The sequence below is a fragment of the Accipiter gentilis genome, chromosome 14 (assembly GCF_929443795.1).
Source record: "Accipiter gentilis chromosome 14, bAccGen1.1, whole genome shotgun sequence".
NCBI classification, from domain to species: Eukaryota; Metazoa; Chordata; class Aves; order Accipitriformes; family Accipitridae; genus Astur; species Astur gentilis.
This window is the reverse complement of record NC_064893.1, coordinates 19,868,966-19,885,312: the sequence shown is the minus strand read 5'-3', so window position 1 is coordinate 19,885,312 and position 16,347 is coordinate 19,868,966. Positions and strand designations below refer to the sequence as shown.

Here is a 16,347-nt window from a genome sequence, read left to right as displayed (position 1 = left end):
CAAGAGCATCTTTTACACTGAGACTTACACAGAGACAAATAAGGATAGACAAACTATCACTCATACTAATGAACCAAGTCTGATCACCTGCGAGCACTGACACAAACCTGTGAGCCTTGGTCCAATTGCACTGCCAGCAGCATGAGGTGCTTGGAAGATTCAATATAAATTCCTGATCGGTTGCAGCACAACGTACCGATATTTTATGAAGCACCTGTTTGCACAGAGTGTGATTCCAACTCTTTTACACTGAGATATTTGCTTCTGTGTGAAAATAAGTAAATATTTGCTCTGCTGTGCCAGCTGGATCAGAGGAAAGCTATAAATTGCCTAAGCCTTTCTTAGAGAGTAGAAGGCTGGCAGAAGGTGGGTATCTGGAGTTCACATGCACAACAGTAATTGGAAGCAATAGCTACTGAAAACATCTTCAGATCATAAACGGGAACACCAGAAATAGATACAAACCTCATTTTCACTCTGTAGATTTTGTGTCAGGTATTGCAAAGTTCATCTTTTAACTCTGTGGTTCCTGATTTCTTTAGAAGAGTAGGACAGAGACCAGAATCAAAAAAGTTGAGTTTTCACAAAGGACAGGGAAGTCTTATAACTGAAATCAGTACAAGTGCATTGCTGAGTGATTACAAAGAAAAACATAATATATGTGTTGAGATGTGATGGGAATCAGTGTTTACAAGAAACTTAACAGTTATCACCCCAAAACACTTCCACCACCACAAAGCAAATTCTAGTATGCAACGTGCAATGTGGTGATCTCTATACATTATAGGATGGAACATGCAACACTTTACACCAAGATTTTAATCCATTTCATGTATCTGACAACAACTCAAAGACATTTGGTTTCTCTTATAGCAACAAGGTTATCTGCTTTGTCTGAATTGGCATACCACAGTTTTAGTTTTGTATGAAATTAAAAACCATCACAGTTGTAGACTTGCTTTCAGGCACAGCTTCTTTAGTGACAACGGGATTCTTTCTGCTGAGGAAAAAGAACCATGTGGATCTTTTTACAGAGGAATTTGTTATGAATGTAAAAATAAATAGTATAGCAAAGTGACCTATAGAATAGCAGGTGGAAAGATTTACTCCTGTGGTAGGTTAACAAATAATCCACCTGAGGAGAATAAAACCAACTGGGAAGAGCTGGTTTTATACATACACATACAGTAGTTCATATATAAGATTGCCTTTAGTGCAGTATTCCTTCTCTTAAATTTGGCAACCTACTCTTCTGCCTTGCTCCCTCCTCTGTTAAAAAAGACAATTTAATGCCAATAGTTTATCTTCCTATTAAAAACATTATTAAACAAATTTATCACTTGAAGTCTTTATCTTCAAAGTGATGGACTTCCTTGATATATAATCTAATCTTTCAAGCTCACCAAAGATTTTCATCAAACTTCATTAATTGACAAATCAGTTTCTGGAGGTTTGGATCTATTTGCAAGACCTACTTCCCTCCTGCTTCTTTTTTGTTCTCTAGTAAATGCTAGAAAACCTTTCAAAGTGCCACAGGGAAGAAACTGTGACGTTAAGGCTTTCAGATTTTATCTTGTGTGTTGTGCTCTTGCTTTAAACCCCCTTTCAATGGTCTATGCACCAAGATTTTAATTTAATAATTTGGAGGATTATTGGCAGCTAAAATGAGGATTTGTGGATCTTGAGTGAAATACATTGTAATAACAACTGTCAGTCTGATTTTGATGCTCAGGCCTGCATGCCTCTCCAGCAATATTTGAGTACTTTGATATGGTCACAGCTATGGTCTACTTGAATACTATTTCTAAAGTCATAAAATATTTCACTGCTTCATATTTTCAAAAAGCCCAGCTTAAAAAAAAAAAAAAAAAATCAACCTTTTTCTTATAAAGCTAAAAAGCAAAAATAAGTTAAAAGTAGTTGAAAGCATTCCCGCCCCGTTGCACTCTCTGGAGTAACAAATAATTAAGATGGTGACTAAGTTTATAAACCTCAACCCAGTCCCGTGGCCACAGCAATCACCTGGATCATACTTCAGAGCCTGGGAGGATTGGGGGTCTTTGCTTCTCCACCTATGTAACATGAACTGAGATACAAAGGGATCCCTGCATCCCCCAAAGGGAAAGGAGATCTCCGGTTCATTCTTGGTTTTGTCATGTTCAGATACTGGAACATAATGGGTCACAGAAATGTCCACAGACAGAACAGGTGGTTAAAAAAAGAAAATAAAATTCAATTTTCAAGCTCAACCAGCATGAAAACGCAACATACTTTTGCAGACATACACACCATTACAAAAAAGGTTTTGTACTCTCATACTCCACCTGCTGGTTCTGCAACCGTATTTAAGACATCAACATGTCTTTTTTTATTTTATTTTTTTTTAAACCAAGTTATGCAAGACCCCTGCTCATCTGGATAAGTTGGCAAGTGTTAAACAAGCAGTCATGTTCAACTCAATATTTCAGAGTCTACTGGGGAAAAATAAAAGGGTAAAATATTTATGACAAAACGTAAAACAACTAAACATGTAAGGAACAAAACTGTTCCTACATGTCTTACAAATATCTCAGGGTTAAAAGCATTAACATAAGGTTGAGAATTTAGTGCTCTCTTCCATTTTTCCCCTGCCTTGCTTTTGTATTATGTGTTAGAGCTTCCAAGAAAGCCAATTAACATGCATTTTATTCTTTGAAATGTTTAAAATTGGGCACTTCCAGTGTATAAACTCTAAACACCTCTTATTATTTGAGTGCTTTTTAATGCAGATTTGTGTACGTTAAAAATACATTTAAAAAATGAAAGGCATTTATGTTTCAGCTGTCTTTGGAAAAGCAAAAAGAGAAGCATAAGCAGGAAGCAGTGAGCAGTGTTTGTCCCAGGACAAAGATAGGATCATGACTATGCAAATCCATAGAGCTTAATAAATGCTTTGCAAGACCGGGTCTGTCATTTCACTCCCAGGATGAGTTATGGTATATATCACACAGAGAAGCAAAACAGACACCTCCCTTCAGTTGCTCCTCAGTGGAAGTTCAATGCTTAGCACATGTACTGCAAGAATACACACATAGCATTATCCTTTCCAGTTTCCTCCCACTAACTGGGCTTTTCACACTTGTATAAAGCGACATCTGGAAACGATCATCTCATCGCACCCTCAGAAAACTAACAGAAGCAGTAATAATATGGTAATAAGGGATGAAATTTTATGAAAGATGCCACTTAACTGAAGACTAAAAGACACCATGCAATTTAAATAAATTGCTTTTAGCAGGGGACTGAGTGCCTGGCCCATTTTTGCAAATTGTGGGCCAGATTTTCAATGTGTGTGAAATGCTGACTTTGCTAAAGCAGTGCCAGTTTTGCACAAGCTAAGGTTAGAGTCCTATGAAGTCACATTTTTAGGACCACACTGGAGACACCCTTAAATTGAGGATGCTGAAATGAAGCTGCATAAGCAAAGAGAAAAGAAGCTATTAACACATCAAATATCTGCTTATTTTACTTCCCTGCCTCTAAAGTTTCTTTAAGTGAGCTAAACAAGAGGAATCACACAATTATTTGAATGCATACAAGAAAATTTAACACAGTGTTGTCCACAAAAATGAGAACTCAGTTCCCTGATTAACTCAGGGTGGCTTGGTAACGCAGAAGTTGTCATAATTTTGTTTTAGGCTCTCTGCACACCACTTGTGTCCAGGCTCCAGTCCAGAAGATCTGAAATCATTAACGTGACTGTCCTGTCAGTGGCATTCTTGTACATAGCCTTCACATGTGCCCAGTGTATTTCAAGTAGAAATACAGCCTGGAATAACTGCAACAAGAGGAAAATCAAACTGGTTTGTATTCACTTAAAATTTCATTCAAAACCACTTTTTACTTAGAAAAGTACTGTCAACACAACAGATGTCTAGCTGCCTCAAATCTACAAAACTAGTAAGTCAACCAGTGCTCAGGGATTTCTCAGAGTTCAACAAAACAGAATGGTTTTTGCTGTTGTTGTCTCGGGCTTTGTTGGTTTATTTCCTCTTCTCTCTCCATTTTTGTCTCTTCAGGTTAGGAATACTCAGGCTGTTTGGGATGAAGCCTGGACAGAACTTGGGAGCCAAGAAATATTAAAAAGAACAGTGTCATAAATTCAGCTGGTGTGAAACCAAGTGCTAGGCAGGTTCACTTCTTTTCGAAGAAGTCGTGAGGTCCCATCATTAGCGAGAACTGTTCTTGGTATGAAAGCCTCATGCCTTAATATGAAAGTTGTCATCTTACTGACCAGCCTGCCCACTCAGAAAATAATGCTATATTCAAACCACATTATAGAAACCCACTAAATTAAGCAGCAACACCACCAAATAGAAACACTGTAACGTGGAAATGAATAACTAGAGTTCATCTTAATAAATAAAAATAAAAAACGTTTCTGGATAACAAACTGCCTTTGCAGATAAAAAGTAAATCCCTAGAATTTAAATCCATCACGAGCAAAATCCCTCTGGAAAAAAGAATCCAGACCAAAGCACTATTATAACTGCCTTTATATTCATAACTGTATTTATGCAGACTAAGATAAGGGCAATCAATCCACATGCCTCGGGACAAAAAGCCAATCTTCTGCAGGGATCAGGATAAAGAATATTCCTTACCATATGTACTATGGCTAAAGGCAATAGGAGACATGCTTTGCTAGACTCGGGAGTTTTCAGGCATTGGTCACTGCTAGAAACAAATATCAGATTTATGGCATACTGACGTGCTCCAGCAGTAAATCCCAGCCTCTCCTCTGCACATTGCTGCTTTCCAGCACACTGAATTTAGTGCCTGAACATTGGATGGACCGTGGCCTCATGCCAAACCAAGTATCTTCTCAGCTCTAACAATCTGATTTTTCAGGAGCCTGGTATTCAGTCAGTCACCCAAAGTGTAGCAAAACACTCTGCTTCCCCTTTCACCATTTAATTATCTCCCTTTGTCCTCCCAAATTCCTTCTGCTCCATACAGGTCATCACTGTTGTTACATCCCAGACAACATAGCTCCTCCTTTTTTCATTTCTTTTCCAGTAACTAGTTCATAGCTCTAATCTAGCCTCTGTTCTTTGAAAGGTATCTTTCCAGTTTGACCATGTTTCTACAGCCAATACATCCATAACTTGATAGTTCCTCAAAAAGACATCTTTTGCCTGGAACACCCCTATGCATGCAACCAACCACACCTCTGCAGCTTGAAAAGAAACCAGAAGTCCACTTGGCTTCCTACACAGCTCTGTAGCTTCAACTGAAGTATTGTCTATATTGTCCAAAAGGTCTGAAGGCACATATTATGGGCTAAACAGAAGCTGAGACCTGACAAAGGAGAGGCAGGAAAAGCGTATCACTCCAACATGCTCATCTCCACAAAACACGTATCATCAAGAAATATTTCACCTTTTCTTTCAGTTGTTACTTAAAGAGTAGATACTTTCTACTCCATCAAAACTTAAGTGAGAAGTGGGAAAGAATAAAGCAGAAATCAAGATAAATTTATTATCTATTTAATCAATTTGGCAGGGAAAATCATCACCTTACATGCAAAGGGACTTAAGCTGTTAGGATGCGATACAGATGAAGGCCCTATCTTTCAGCAATGCTACCTAGCTGTTCCCAAGCACAAATCAGGGTTCAAGGATCAAAATGAAGGAATATCATATTTTTGTAATTCTGCTCTTATCTCTCTAGCTGACATGCCAAAGGCTATCGAGGTGGAATGAAAACAGAGTTTCCAATCATCAAGCTAAGCGAACGAAGTCACTAAAACGGGTACCAGTCCCACAGGCTTTGTGGGATCCACATACTGAAACTCAGACACAAGATCATGCCATTCTCAACAGCTCACCTGCAGCACTCCACAGCTCTTGGGAATAGGTGCTATCAAGAGAACAACAACTGCATTTCATTGTGCTACACAAGTCTTTGTTTCAGGGAAATTAGCAAGAGAGCAAAACTGAACACAAGCAGAACATGCACTGCAGAGGCTTGTCTTATCATAGCTGGGAAAAAGAAAGTCCCTCACAGCATTTACCAATATAGAAAATAAGAAACCCAGGTAAGGTTTTCCTTCACTGCTAATGTTCTATAGGAAATGTTTTTCAAAAGTAGGCACTCTTGCTAAAAAAAAAATATATTTTCCCTGTTGTCTGTATTTGATGTTCTAACAGACAGTGGAGCTAAGAGTTAAAATTCAACTAATATTAATAGGGAAGTTAATGTATGTTTCAGGACAAGACTTAGAGTAAACTCCAAGTTAAATTAGTCTGTGAATCAGTGATTCTAATAATACATACATGTGAGTTGTACAGAACTCTCTTTCAAATCACTTGATATGCCATTTGTGTAGTGCTTTGACTCATATATCAAATTTTTTTTCAGGTTTGGTTTGGTTTTTTTTTTGGTAAGCTTGAAAAAAATGAAGGCAGCAGTATAGCAACCCTGACTTTTACTTTTCAACATTATCATGTGAATGTTTCCTATTTAACAGGAGCTATGGCCTTAAAATTAAATCAGAAAGAAATATTTTTGAACCTATTGTAACAACTCATACTAACAGCGCACAATAAAGTAATCTTCTGGTTGTTCAGTTTGTAGATTTCATAACAGTACACAACGACCTCCTTTTTCTAACATTTCTAACAAAACAATGGACAAAAACATTTCTATAATATGAAAATGTAGTCTTAAAATGACAAAAAAATGGCAAAAGCTGCTTACTATTTCTGAACTTTGCAAGATTTCATGGCAACAAGGTACCTTTTAATGATAACTAAAGGAAAAGGTTTTCCAACTACTTCGCAATACCATATCAAATTCTGAATGTACAGATTATTTGCATTTATATCAGCTACTTTATCCTGACTATTTTTAAAAGGAGTATTGAATTCAGCCACATCATTCAAGACCAACTTTTATTTCCCTAGGCCAACAACAAAAATTGAGTATTGATCTTGACAACAGTTCTTTTCTCCAGGAGCTAAATCACATCCTCCTGGCTGAATAACGCTGTCTCTAGCAGCTTATCTTAAGAGATAGGTTGCATGTGATCCCTCTGAATTTTTTCATATGAGGACAAACCTCTTACTATCGTAAGCTTGTTCTATGAAGAATCATTGTCACACTTCCCCCCCCCCCCCAGAGAGGGGAGCAGATTACGGGGTTTCTCAGGACTTTTTCTCCCCTCCCATTCCTTACCAAGCAATTCTGCTGTCAGACTGGGAAGTTTCCTGCTTCCAAGCCTCAAGGTCACAAAACCCACCTCATGAGTCACCTGCAGTCATCCAAAAAGGCAGTGAAGCTCATGTTCAAGATATATCTGTCCCTTGATTCAAATTCATTTAAATGTTACCCTTTGGCCTTGCTTTTCATGCAAGTTCATCCTCCTAGAAGGCAAACACTTTTCAGATGAGATCGCCCCCCCCAAAAGACAACTTCATTTGTAAGGTCTTCCCTTCTCTTTCCCATCCACCACAGAGAAAAAGGACTTTTCTGCTATTTTCCCTTTCTGTGGCAACTGGAGAAAGAAAAAAAAAGCAGGGGAATAGTAAATAAGCACAGAGAAGAAAACAATCCCCAAGCTTCCCAAATCACAGCTTTCCAAAGCACACTCTTTTGAATGAAGCCCATGAAACAAGGATTTTAAAGAGATCTGTTTAACTATTGAGGATTGCTAAAAAAAACCAAAACCCGCCACACTCAGAAGACCGGTGCTGAACTACTAGGCACTACTGGGAACATTGTTCAATCATATATTCTTATCCTGTTATCTCCCCCAACGTATTATTTGGGAGGTAAAAACTAATATTTTATATCTTCCTTTCCTTTAACCACCCCTCAACCCTGTGTCTGATCTTAACCTTAAGCAGTCTTTCTCTTTTCCCTCTTCTCTGCTGAGCAACTCTACCCTCTGACTGACAGTTTACTGGTTTATGCCTCAAGGTCATTTAATCTTCTCCTGTCCCAAGTCATGACCTATCACAGTCTAAGGAAAAAACCCAAAACACAACAAACCAACACAAAACCCACATCAACAACAACAAAAATAAATCATTCATTTACAAAGACAGGGTTTGTGATATTTTCTGGCAGTTGGCTTTTCCCAGAAGGAGGCAAGCTGGGACTTAATTTTCAGTATCATTTCTAAAGATCAAATATAAACGGAGTCTTGTAGTGTTGTCCTGTAAAAAAACCAAAAGCATTGCCATTGGGATAACAGATGCCTAGGCACATACTGTTTATAGAAATTTAGATAAGATGCTACCTAGTTTAATAAAACTTCTTTGTGCATTCAGAGCAAGACCTTTCACAATTAGTTTTTATGGGTTTTATTCAATGAAAAACTATAGAAATTCCACATAAACAACTTCCATTCACTCTGATCAAAAAATCTAAAAATCATGAATGATCTTGATATGAGTTGCATCATGATGTAATGACTTTCTAAGCTCATGCTGAGCCATTCTGGTCATGCTTTTGCTCTGATGCAAGGCCAATAGTCAAGAAACTCACAGCAGACAACTGCAACTTTGTAAATGAGCTTCTGTTGCTTGATTTGAAGTGGAAAAAAGCATGGTCCTTCCCAAATCCTAATTCTAATTTAGAGATGAAAATAAAAATAAGAATCTCATTGCAAGATGTGCCTAAATTGAAGGCTATGCCAGCAGTTACCAGACTCCCTGGCACACAAGTATGCAATGTCTATGTGAAAAGACACTAAGAAGATTATTTAGTAAAAGGGACATTGAATTCTCCCTGTTGGAAGGTTGCAGACACCTTCTGTTTATGGTTACACTGATTTTTTGCAATTTAAATAAGTAAATACTACTTCTCTAGTATAGGTCATAGTCTCTCCTATTACTTCTGCAGTCAATTTTATCTTTATTAGTGGGCCTAATAAAAACAGTACCACAGTACCGATGCTAAACAGACCAATAAAACAGGACTACTCCAGCCATCTACTGATTGCATACAAAAGCGTAGGAGTTTAGTACTTCTCTCTTGCTAAGTAATGACAAAGAAAAGAACCAAAAAATTCACTTGAACAAAGCAGTATCACTCATCCCTCAACTATTTAAAAACCACCTCAATTTTCATCGATGTCAATTTGTTAGGCACTCTAAGAAAAATCAAGGAAAGAGTGCTGTTTTCTTGGTTCAGCACATTTTTAAAAATCTTTACCATGGCAGTTTTGCGTAATTATCCTCAAAATAGGTTATTTTGAAGGATTCCACGACATACGGAAATTGGAATAATGAGTTGCATTTTCTTGCCTATCATTTCAGTTGGCATTTTTTGGAAGTTGTACATCTTTAGATATTGGGTCTTTCCCTTCCTTTGAGTCCATGCTTACATCAAGATCATTACATTTTTTCCCACCCAATGCCGTAAACAAAACATAAATGCCATCACCATCAATCTCAACAAACTCTGTATGACAACTAATATTAATAGAATGACCTTCTCCAGTTAGATTTTCATTAGTAAATTAGGATGGAAAATAATGAGTGGCTCAGCTTAGCCAATTTGAACAAATTATCTACGTCATCCTTCATGATGGCAGTCGATACCTATGCTGAGCAAGGAAACTCAGCAATCTCGGATCCAGTAGAAGACATCATTAAGCACAAAGTCAACACCCCCCCCCCCCCTTTTTTTTTAAAATGTGAATTAAACTAAAGCAAGCATTCTTTACAGGTAATACAGAAAAGTTTGGCTGCTGCAGAAAGCGTGCCTGCAAAGTCACAATGCATGAACTACAGACCAGATCTCAGCATGTCATATTTCCATATGCAAATGCATAGTCCCAGGCCAGGCCTGTGCTTATTTCTGCTGAGGGTTAGAGAATTTGACTGCACTAGTGAAGGAGGAAACAGACAAAAAAAAAGATGAGTAGCACAGCATTTGCCAACTTCCCAGATAGGCCAGGACGTCATCCACGTCACTTCATGCTTTTCACCTAGCTGCAGAAAAGCCTCCAAACATCTGTCTTCTACCAATGGAAGGTGCTGAATATAGCAAATACCTCCATGCCAGATCCTCATGCTCAGGTTTTTATTTTTTTTTAACCAATTCTTCTCAAAGAGACACTAAATGTTCTCTGCTTTATAACCAGTATAATAAAGGAAAGGCAGTAAGGATGTGCCCCCCCCCCCCCCAACACACTCAGCCTGCCAGGCTTCCTTTCTTGGTGGAGGAAGAGGATGCTGCTGGGGGTGCTCATGCTGTGACAAGTGGGTGAGGAACAGTAACACTGCATTGCTTAATCCCATCCCAGGATGGCACTTGGCTGTTCTTGATGCATTCTTCACACTTCAGACTTTCTATTTGGTCAGAAAGAGTAACTGGATCCAGAATGCTTTTGTATAAGCTTTCCACTACTTACATCCAGTTGCTTTAAACTATTAATTTTGGGGGAGGGAAGGAAGGCTGTAGAAAAAGGAGAACAGCCTTTTAGTCTCTGTCCTTTGTTCACACCACAGTAAAGACTTGGCAAAAATTAACAGAAATGGAAAATTTGAGAAGACAGTTGTGTGGTGGAAAAAACCTGCTATGTAGAAAACTGCTTCGTTCATCCCCTTGTAAGGTACAGAGCTTGATTTCCCTTAATGGCTAATGATTAATGTATGAAAACAGGATGAATAGCCAATATATCTGAAACATGGGAACACGATCCTTTAGTTTTTCCTGGTAAGGCCAATACGGCTTAGAAAGAAGATAGACTTTTCCTGTCCCTGGAACAAAACTGATCTGTTCCAATATGAAAGACAAAGGGAAGATGCTGCAGTGTTTGAACAGATTTCTTTGTCAGAAGTGAGGAAAAGAATCCATTCCATCAAATGGAATACAAAAATTTATTTCAAAAACTAAATGCTTTCTGCTTCACCACCCTGCACTCATAAATTGATAGCACTGTCAATTTGTTAATAACCAACGCTGAACCATTACCCAAGAACAACATATATTTTTTTATGCACTTACAGGGAGAAAATTTTATAATAAACTAGTCTTAAGAACAATTTGCCTACTGGAGTATTGGTTGGAAAGCTCTCATCTGCTTGCTCATTTCAACAGAAAGCAGCCATACACTGTAGCAGGAAGTTTGGCAAATACACTACATGCATAAACCCAACAGTTTCTTAAACACTTGCCCATGGAATAAAAAGCAAAATATTCCAGGATATATCAAAATTCATAATGCCAATTCAGATCACTGACGAAGCACATCTGCAATAAGGATGTGTGGAGGACCATTAACATTAGTAAGTGAACCAAAGTATCTATGCTGTATTGTAAAGCAGCAGAAACCCTACCTGCACATTTTGTTCTTGTTGTAAGTGGTGGTCCAGGGGGCCCTGTACCTCCTTCTCCAGGGCGAGTGAGCAGCACTCTGATCTCATACTCCACATCAGGATCCAAATGCCACAGTTTGTAGTTAGGAGAGTCTACAATGTGTGTTTCTGCCCAATTCCCAGTGGTTGTCCGATACTCCACCTCTTTCAATATGATGGGCCCATCTCCAATGATGGAGTTGGCATTGGGTTTGATCCACAGGTACGTGGCTCCGACAGCCAGCAGCTCAGGAGGGGCGATAGGAGTTGGGGGCTCTGTAGAAAAAAATAAACCATGAGAGGCCTGAGACAATTTTATCAAAAGGATCAAATTTCCACTATGTATCTATATAACAGTGCTGTCCCAAAGAATTTGGCTGCTTTTTTTTTTTTTTGTGCTAAAAATTCAGCCCCCTTACACTGGGGGTAGTATTAACAATTCAGAAACACCTGCAAAAATACAGCAACCACAAAGCAAGTTCTGTTTAAAATAAAACACAAGAGCCACTTTTAAATGATCAGATTTATACTTACTCTCTCCTTTAAGCATATGAGCAATAGCATTCAATATAATATTGGAGGGTGAGGGGCAAAGAAGTCTTAAATAAAGACAACTGAGTGCACTTAGCGTATACCATGTATAAAAAGGCTCCAGTACAACAGCCCTTCCTCTGCCCTGTGACACAATGTGGCACAATATCACAATCATTGATCATGGTATTGTGGTTCAGACAAAGTGTAATGCTTAACATGAGACAATTAGCATGGAATGGAAAACTCAAATCACATGCTCATTTTGTGATTTTACCAAGCAAAATAAAGGTTAAAAATAGGATATACTTTTTAATCAAAACACTGGCTGTGTGTCTGAGAAAATACTAACAAATTTAAACACTAGGGCATGGTCAATGATATCAGTAGTTAGGTTGCTGCTAGAACTGACTCTTAACTGTGGCTGTTGGTAGCTCAGAACTAAGGAAAATTCTAAGGCTACAGTGAATCAACACCCCCTGTCATGTTTGATTGCAAAGTTTGCTTAACTTCATGAGCAAAGGTACTCGGGAAAAGTCTGCATGAGACTTGAAAAGTGCCTAGATGTCTGAAAAGCATCATGAGGAGGCAGGAACCTGGCCACTGAATATCTTCTCTGTGATAAAAAGCAAGCCAATAAGAGACATCTCAGCAGCACCCTTCGATGAAAAAAAAAAAAAACCAAACTAAAAAAACACCAACAAACAAACAACAAAAAAACAAAAAAACCCAAACAAACAAAACAAACAAACAAACAAACAAACAAAAACCAAACCAAAAAACTACAGGGCTCTGGCTGCCTGCCTGATTTTTTTTCCCTTCTCTGTCAGTGTATAAATAACACTTGCATATTGGAAACCGCATGAATAGCGTATGCCTTGTGGTTTTGAAAACCTGAGCTGAACTGTGCAAGATTATGAGCAATTTCTTTAATCTCATCTAGCTTTCCCTCTGCCACACTCTAATGTGGTTTGCCCTCAGCCCAGAGGACACAAACTCAATTCTCTTGTGAAAATAAGGTGACAAAAAGGACATCTCTGTCTCAGAAAAAGAAACCTATAAATGTTACAGCATGACATTAATTTTAGAGTTCTGTGGGAGTTATTCCAAACCCTTCTTAAAGGTGATTCCTCCAAGAAGCCAGAGAACTGGAAGAATCCAGGACCCACAGAAATGTGTAAGAAAGGAGTTTGAGCACCACATAATGAGAGGAAGATAGGACTTTCCCCTCTGGAGAAGTCTTGCAGGTTAACATGGGCTCAGTGAAGAGAAACAACTGCACAGAAAACATTATTATACAAAATGATCAACTGAAAAGTTACTTAATTTCATGTCCTCTGGCTAACTAATTACAATGAACCATGCTATCTCCTTGAGATTGACTGCAATAGTTGTGCATTGTACCTCTGGAAAAAAAGCAATCCGAATTGTAATTATAGCAGGTATCCAACATGAACAAAAACTGGTGTCACAAGCTAAGTTTTCTGTGGAATGTTTGTTTCTGCTTTTATTTTGCACTGTTCCCCTCCTGCCAGAGTCTTTTTCTGATATGAAATGTCAGAAATGTCAGGCTGATTGTATGTTGATTTAACGAGGTTATTGCCCAAAGAAATTTGTTTTCAAGAAATGGATGTAGATACATTTTCATTAAAAATCAAATTATTATAAATCACAAACAGTTTATTACCTGTTTCTTGGTGCAAAACAATTAAATGATAGACTTAGTGATTTTTATTCCCGATGCAAAAATGACATCTTATATGTCACATCATAGCTGAACACAAGATAAATGAAATATTAAACTCCATTCTCCTGGGCTGTAGACTTCAATAACAACATGATCCAGGTTACTTTAGGATTTGATTGCAAGGTAGAAGAGCTTTATGGGACTGAGCTTAATTAATAGAGTAGTTTGTCCTGCTAAACAGGCATGAAAGTCTCATCTAACAAGGTTAGAAACTACTATTGTCAAACTGATTTAAATTAAGATGACACCCAGCATTACTATCTTCTTTATTTTAGGCCAAATCTAAATCTATCCTCCCCCCCCCCCCCAAAAAAAAAAAAAAGTGATGGTGGTTTTCTCTTCCCCCCAACCTGTCAATTTTCTCCTTTCTAAGTACCATCTGAAATATGGGTGCCACAGAATATTAGAAAATTAGGAGTCCACACTGTTGCTCACATTTTCTAAGTTCAAGAAACTAAGATAAGCAGTCATTATAGTAGTTACTCAAGGCTCAATCCCACCTCACTGCAAATAATGAGCTCTTTTCCTACGGGCACCAACTGGACGAGAAGCAATTTTTTTAAATATCACTCTGTGCCGAATTACTGGGAGTGATCTAAACAAGTTACCTGTTATTTAGCAAAACTAGCACATAAATACAAGGACCATTTTTTGCCCTTTGTAACTAAACACAGTTGTCAGTTACAGATGACCAGACTGATTGCTGTGGTTTAAACCCAGCCAGCAACTAAGTACCACACAGCCACTGCACTTGCTCCCCCCCTACCCAGCGGAATGAGGGAGAAAATCTGGAAAAGAAATAAAACTCGTGGGTTGAGATAAGAACAGTTTAATATAATATAAAAAGAAGAAACTAATAATGATAATGATAACACTAATAAAGTGACAGCAGTAATGATAAAAGGATTGGAATATACAAATGATGCACAGTGCAATTGCTCACCACCCGCCGATCAATGCCCAGTTAATCCCAGAGCAGCAATCGCCCCGCCCCCTCTCCCCCCAAGTTTATATACTAGACATGACATCACATGGTATGGAATACCCTGTTGGCCAGTTTGGGTCAGCTGTCCTGGCTGTGTCCTGTGCCAACTTCTTGTGCCCCTCCAGCTTTCTCGCTGGCTGGGCATGAGAGGCTGAAAAATCCTTGACTTGAGAGTAAACACTACTGAGCAACAACTGAAAACATCAGTGTTATCAACATTCTTCGCATACTGAACTCAAAACACAGCACTGTACCAGCTACTAGGAAGACAGTTAACTCTATTCCAGCTGAAACCAGGACACTGATGTTATGAGCTCACTATTTTAATTAAGATCTCTATGTGACCTTAATTAAACAAACATGGTGAGAGGTTGGCCTTGTACTCATCATGGTTTAATCCCAGCCAGCAACTAAGCACCACACAGCAGCTCGCTCACTTCCCCCCACCCAGTGGGATGGGGGAGAGAATCAGAAAAAGTAGAACTTGTGGCTTGAGATAAAGACAGTTTAATAGGACAGAAAGGAAGATAATAATAACAACAACAACAACAAAAGGATTAGAGTATACAAAACAAGCAATGCACAATCCAATTGCTCACTACTTGCTGACCAATGCCCAGTTAGTTCCCGAGCAGCAATCCACAACCCCCCAGGCCAACTCCCCCAGTTTATATACTGGGCATGACGTCACATTGTATGGAATATCCCTCTGGCCACTTTGGGTCAGCTGTCCTGGCTGTGTCCCCTCCCAACTTCTTGTGCCCCTCCAGCCTTCTTGCTGGCTGGGCATGAGAAGCTGAAATATCCTTGACTTAGTCTAAACACTACTGAGCAACAACTGAAAACATCAGTGTTATCAACATTCTTCGCATACTGAACCCGAAACATAACACTATTCCAGCTACTAGGAAGAAAAATAACTCTATCCCAGCTGAAACCAGGACAACATGTAATTGTGATCAACCATATTTTAAGCCCCATTTGATCCAGACAATATTTTACATTGCAAGCTTTGTCTAGCCTGTTGCTCCCTTTCAGCTATTCTCCCTCCTCCTCCAGGCACAGAGGAGAAAGCCACAAGCTCGCCAGCAATGAGGACATCTGGTATGGGATTGCTGCAACTGGAATATCTAGCCTGAATCCCAGACTCAGGAAGGACACAGAAAATGTGGTTCCTGGGTGCCCTCTTTCAAGGAAACAAAAGACCTATGTAGTACAAGTCCAAAAAAAAAGGGAGTTATTGAACATAAGTAGGTTTTATTGTATGTGCAAAGCAGGTCCAGTTGTGCAGACATGAAGGGAATTTGGGGTGTGCCTTTATCCTCCCATTAAAGGAGAAAATACCACTATGGTCTACAGCTGAGAAGGCTGAATGCTCTTAGGACTTTAAAATGACAGAAAGTTTAGTAGTGCAAAGAGTGTGAGGAATCAAAACTAACATGAACGACCAAAAAAGGCCAAATAGAATCATAGAATATCTTGAGTTGGAAGGGACCCATAAGGATCATAGAGCCCAACTCCCTGCTCCTCACAGGACTACCTGAAACTAAACCATATGATTAAAGAGCATTGTCCAGACGGTCCTTGAACTATCACAGGCTGGGTGCCGTGAATACTATACTTTCCAACTATTGTGGAAAACACATGTATTTTATTCTTTGGCAACTGCTCCTGAGTTTTTCTACTCTATTACTGGAATAATTTCTCTATGGTTTTCTAAGCAAGGCAATTCT

General features: G+C 38.7%; 1 protein-coding gene across 2 annotated transcripts in view; it reads right to left on the bottom strand.

Moving 5' to 3' along the window:
* PTPRT (protein tyrosine phosphatase receptor type T) overlaps positions 1-16,347 on the bottom strand; it is a 485,911-nt gene that overhangs the window by 219,423 nt on the left and 250,141 nt on the right. For both annotated transcript variants that reach the window (XM_049816979.1, XM_049816980.1), the window contains exon 7: positions 11,334-11,627. In XM_049816979.1, the coding sequence (XP_049672936.1) occupies positions 11,334-11,627 (294 nt within the window). The remainder of the gene's footprint in view (positions 1-11,333; positions 11,628-16,347) is intronic.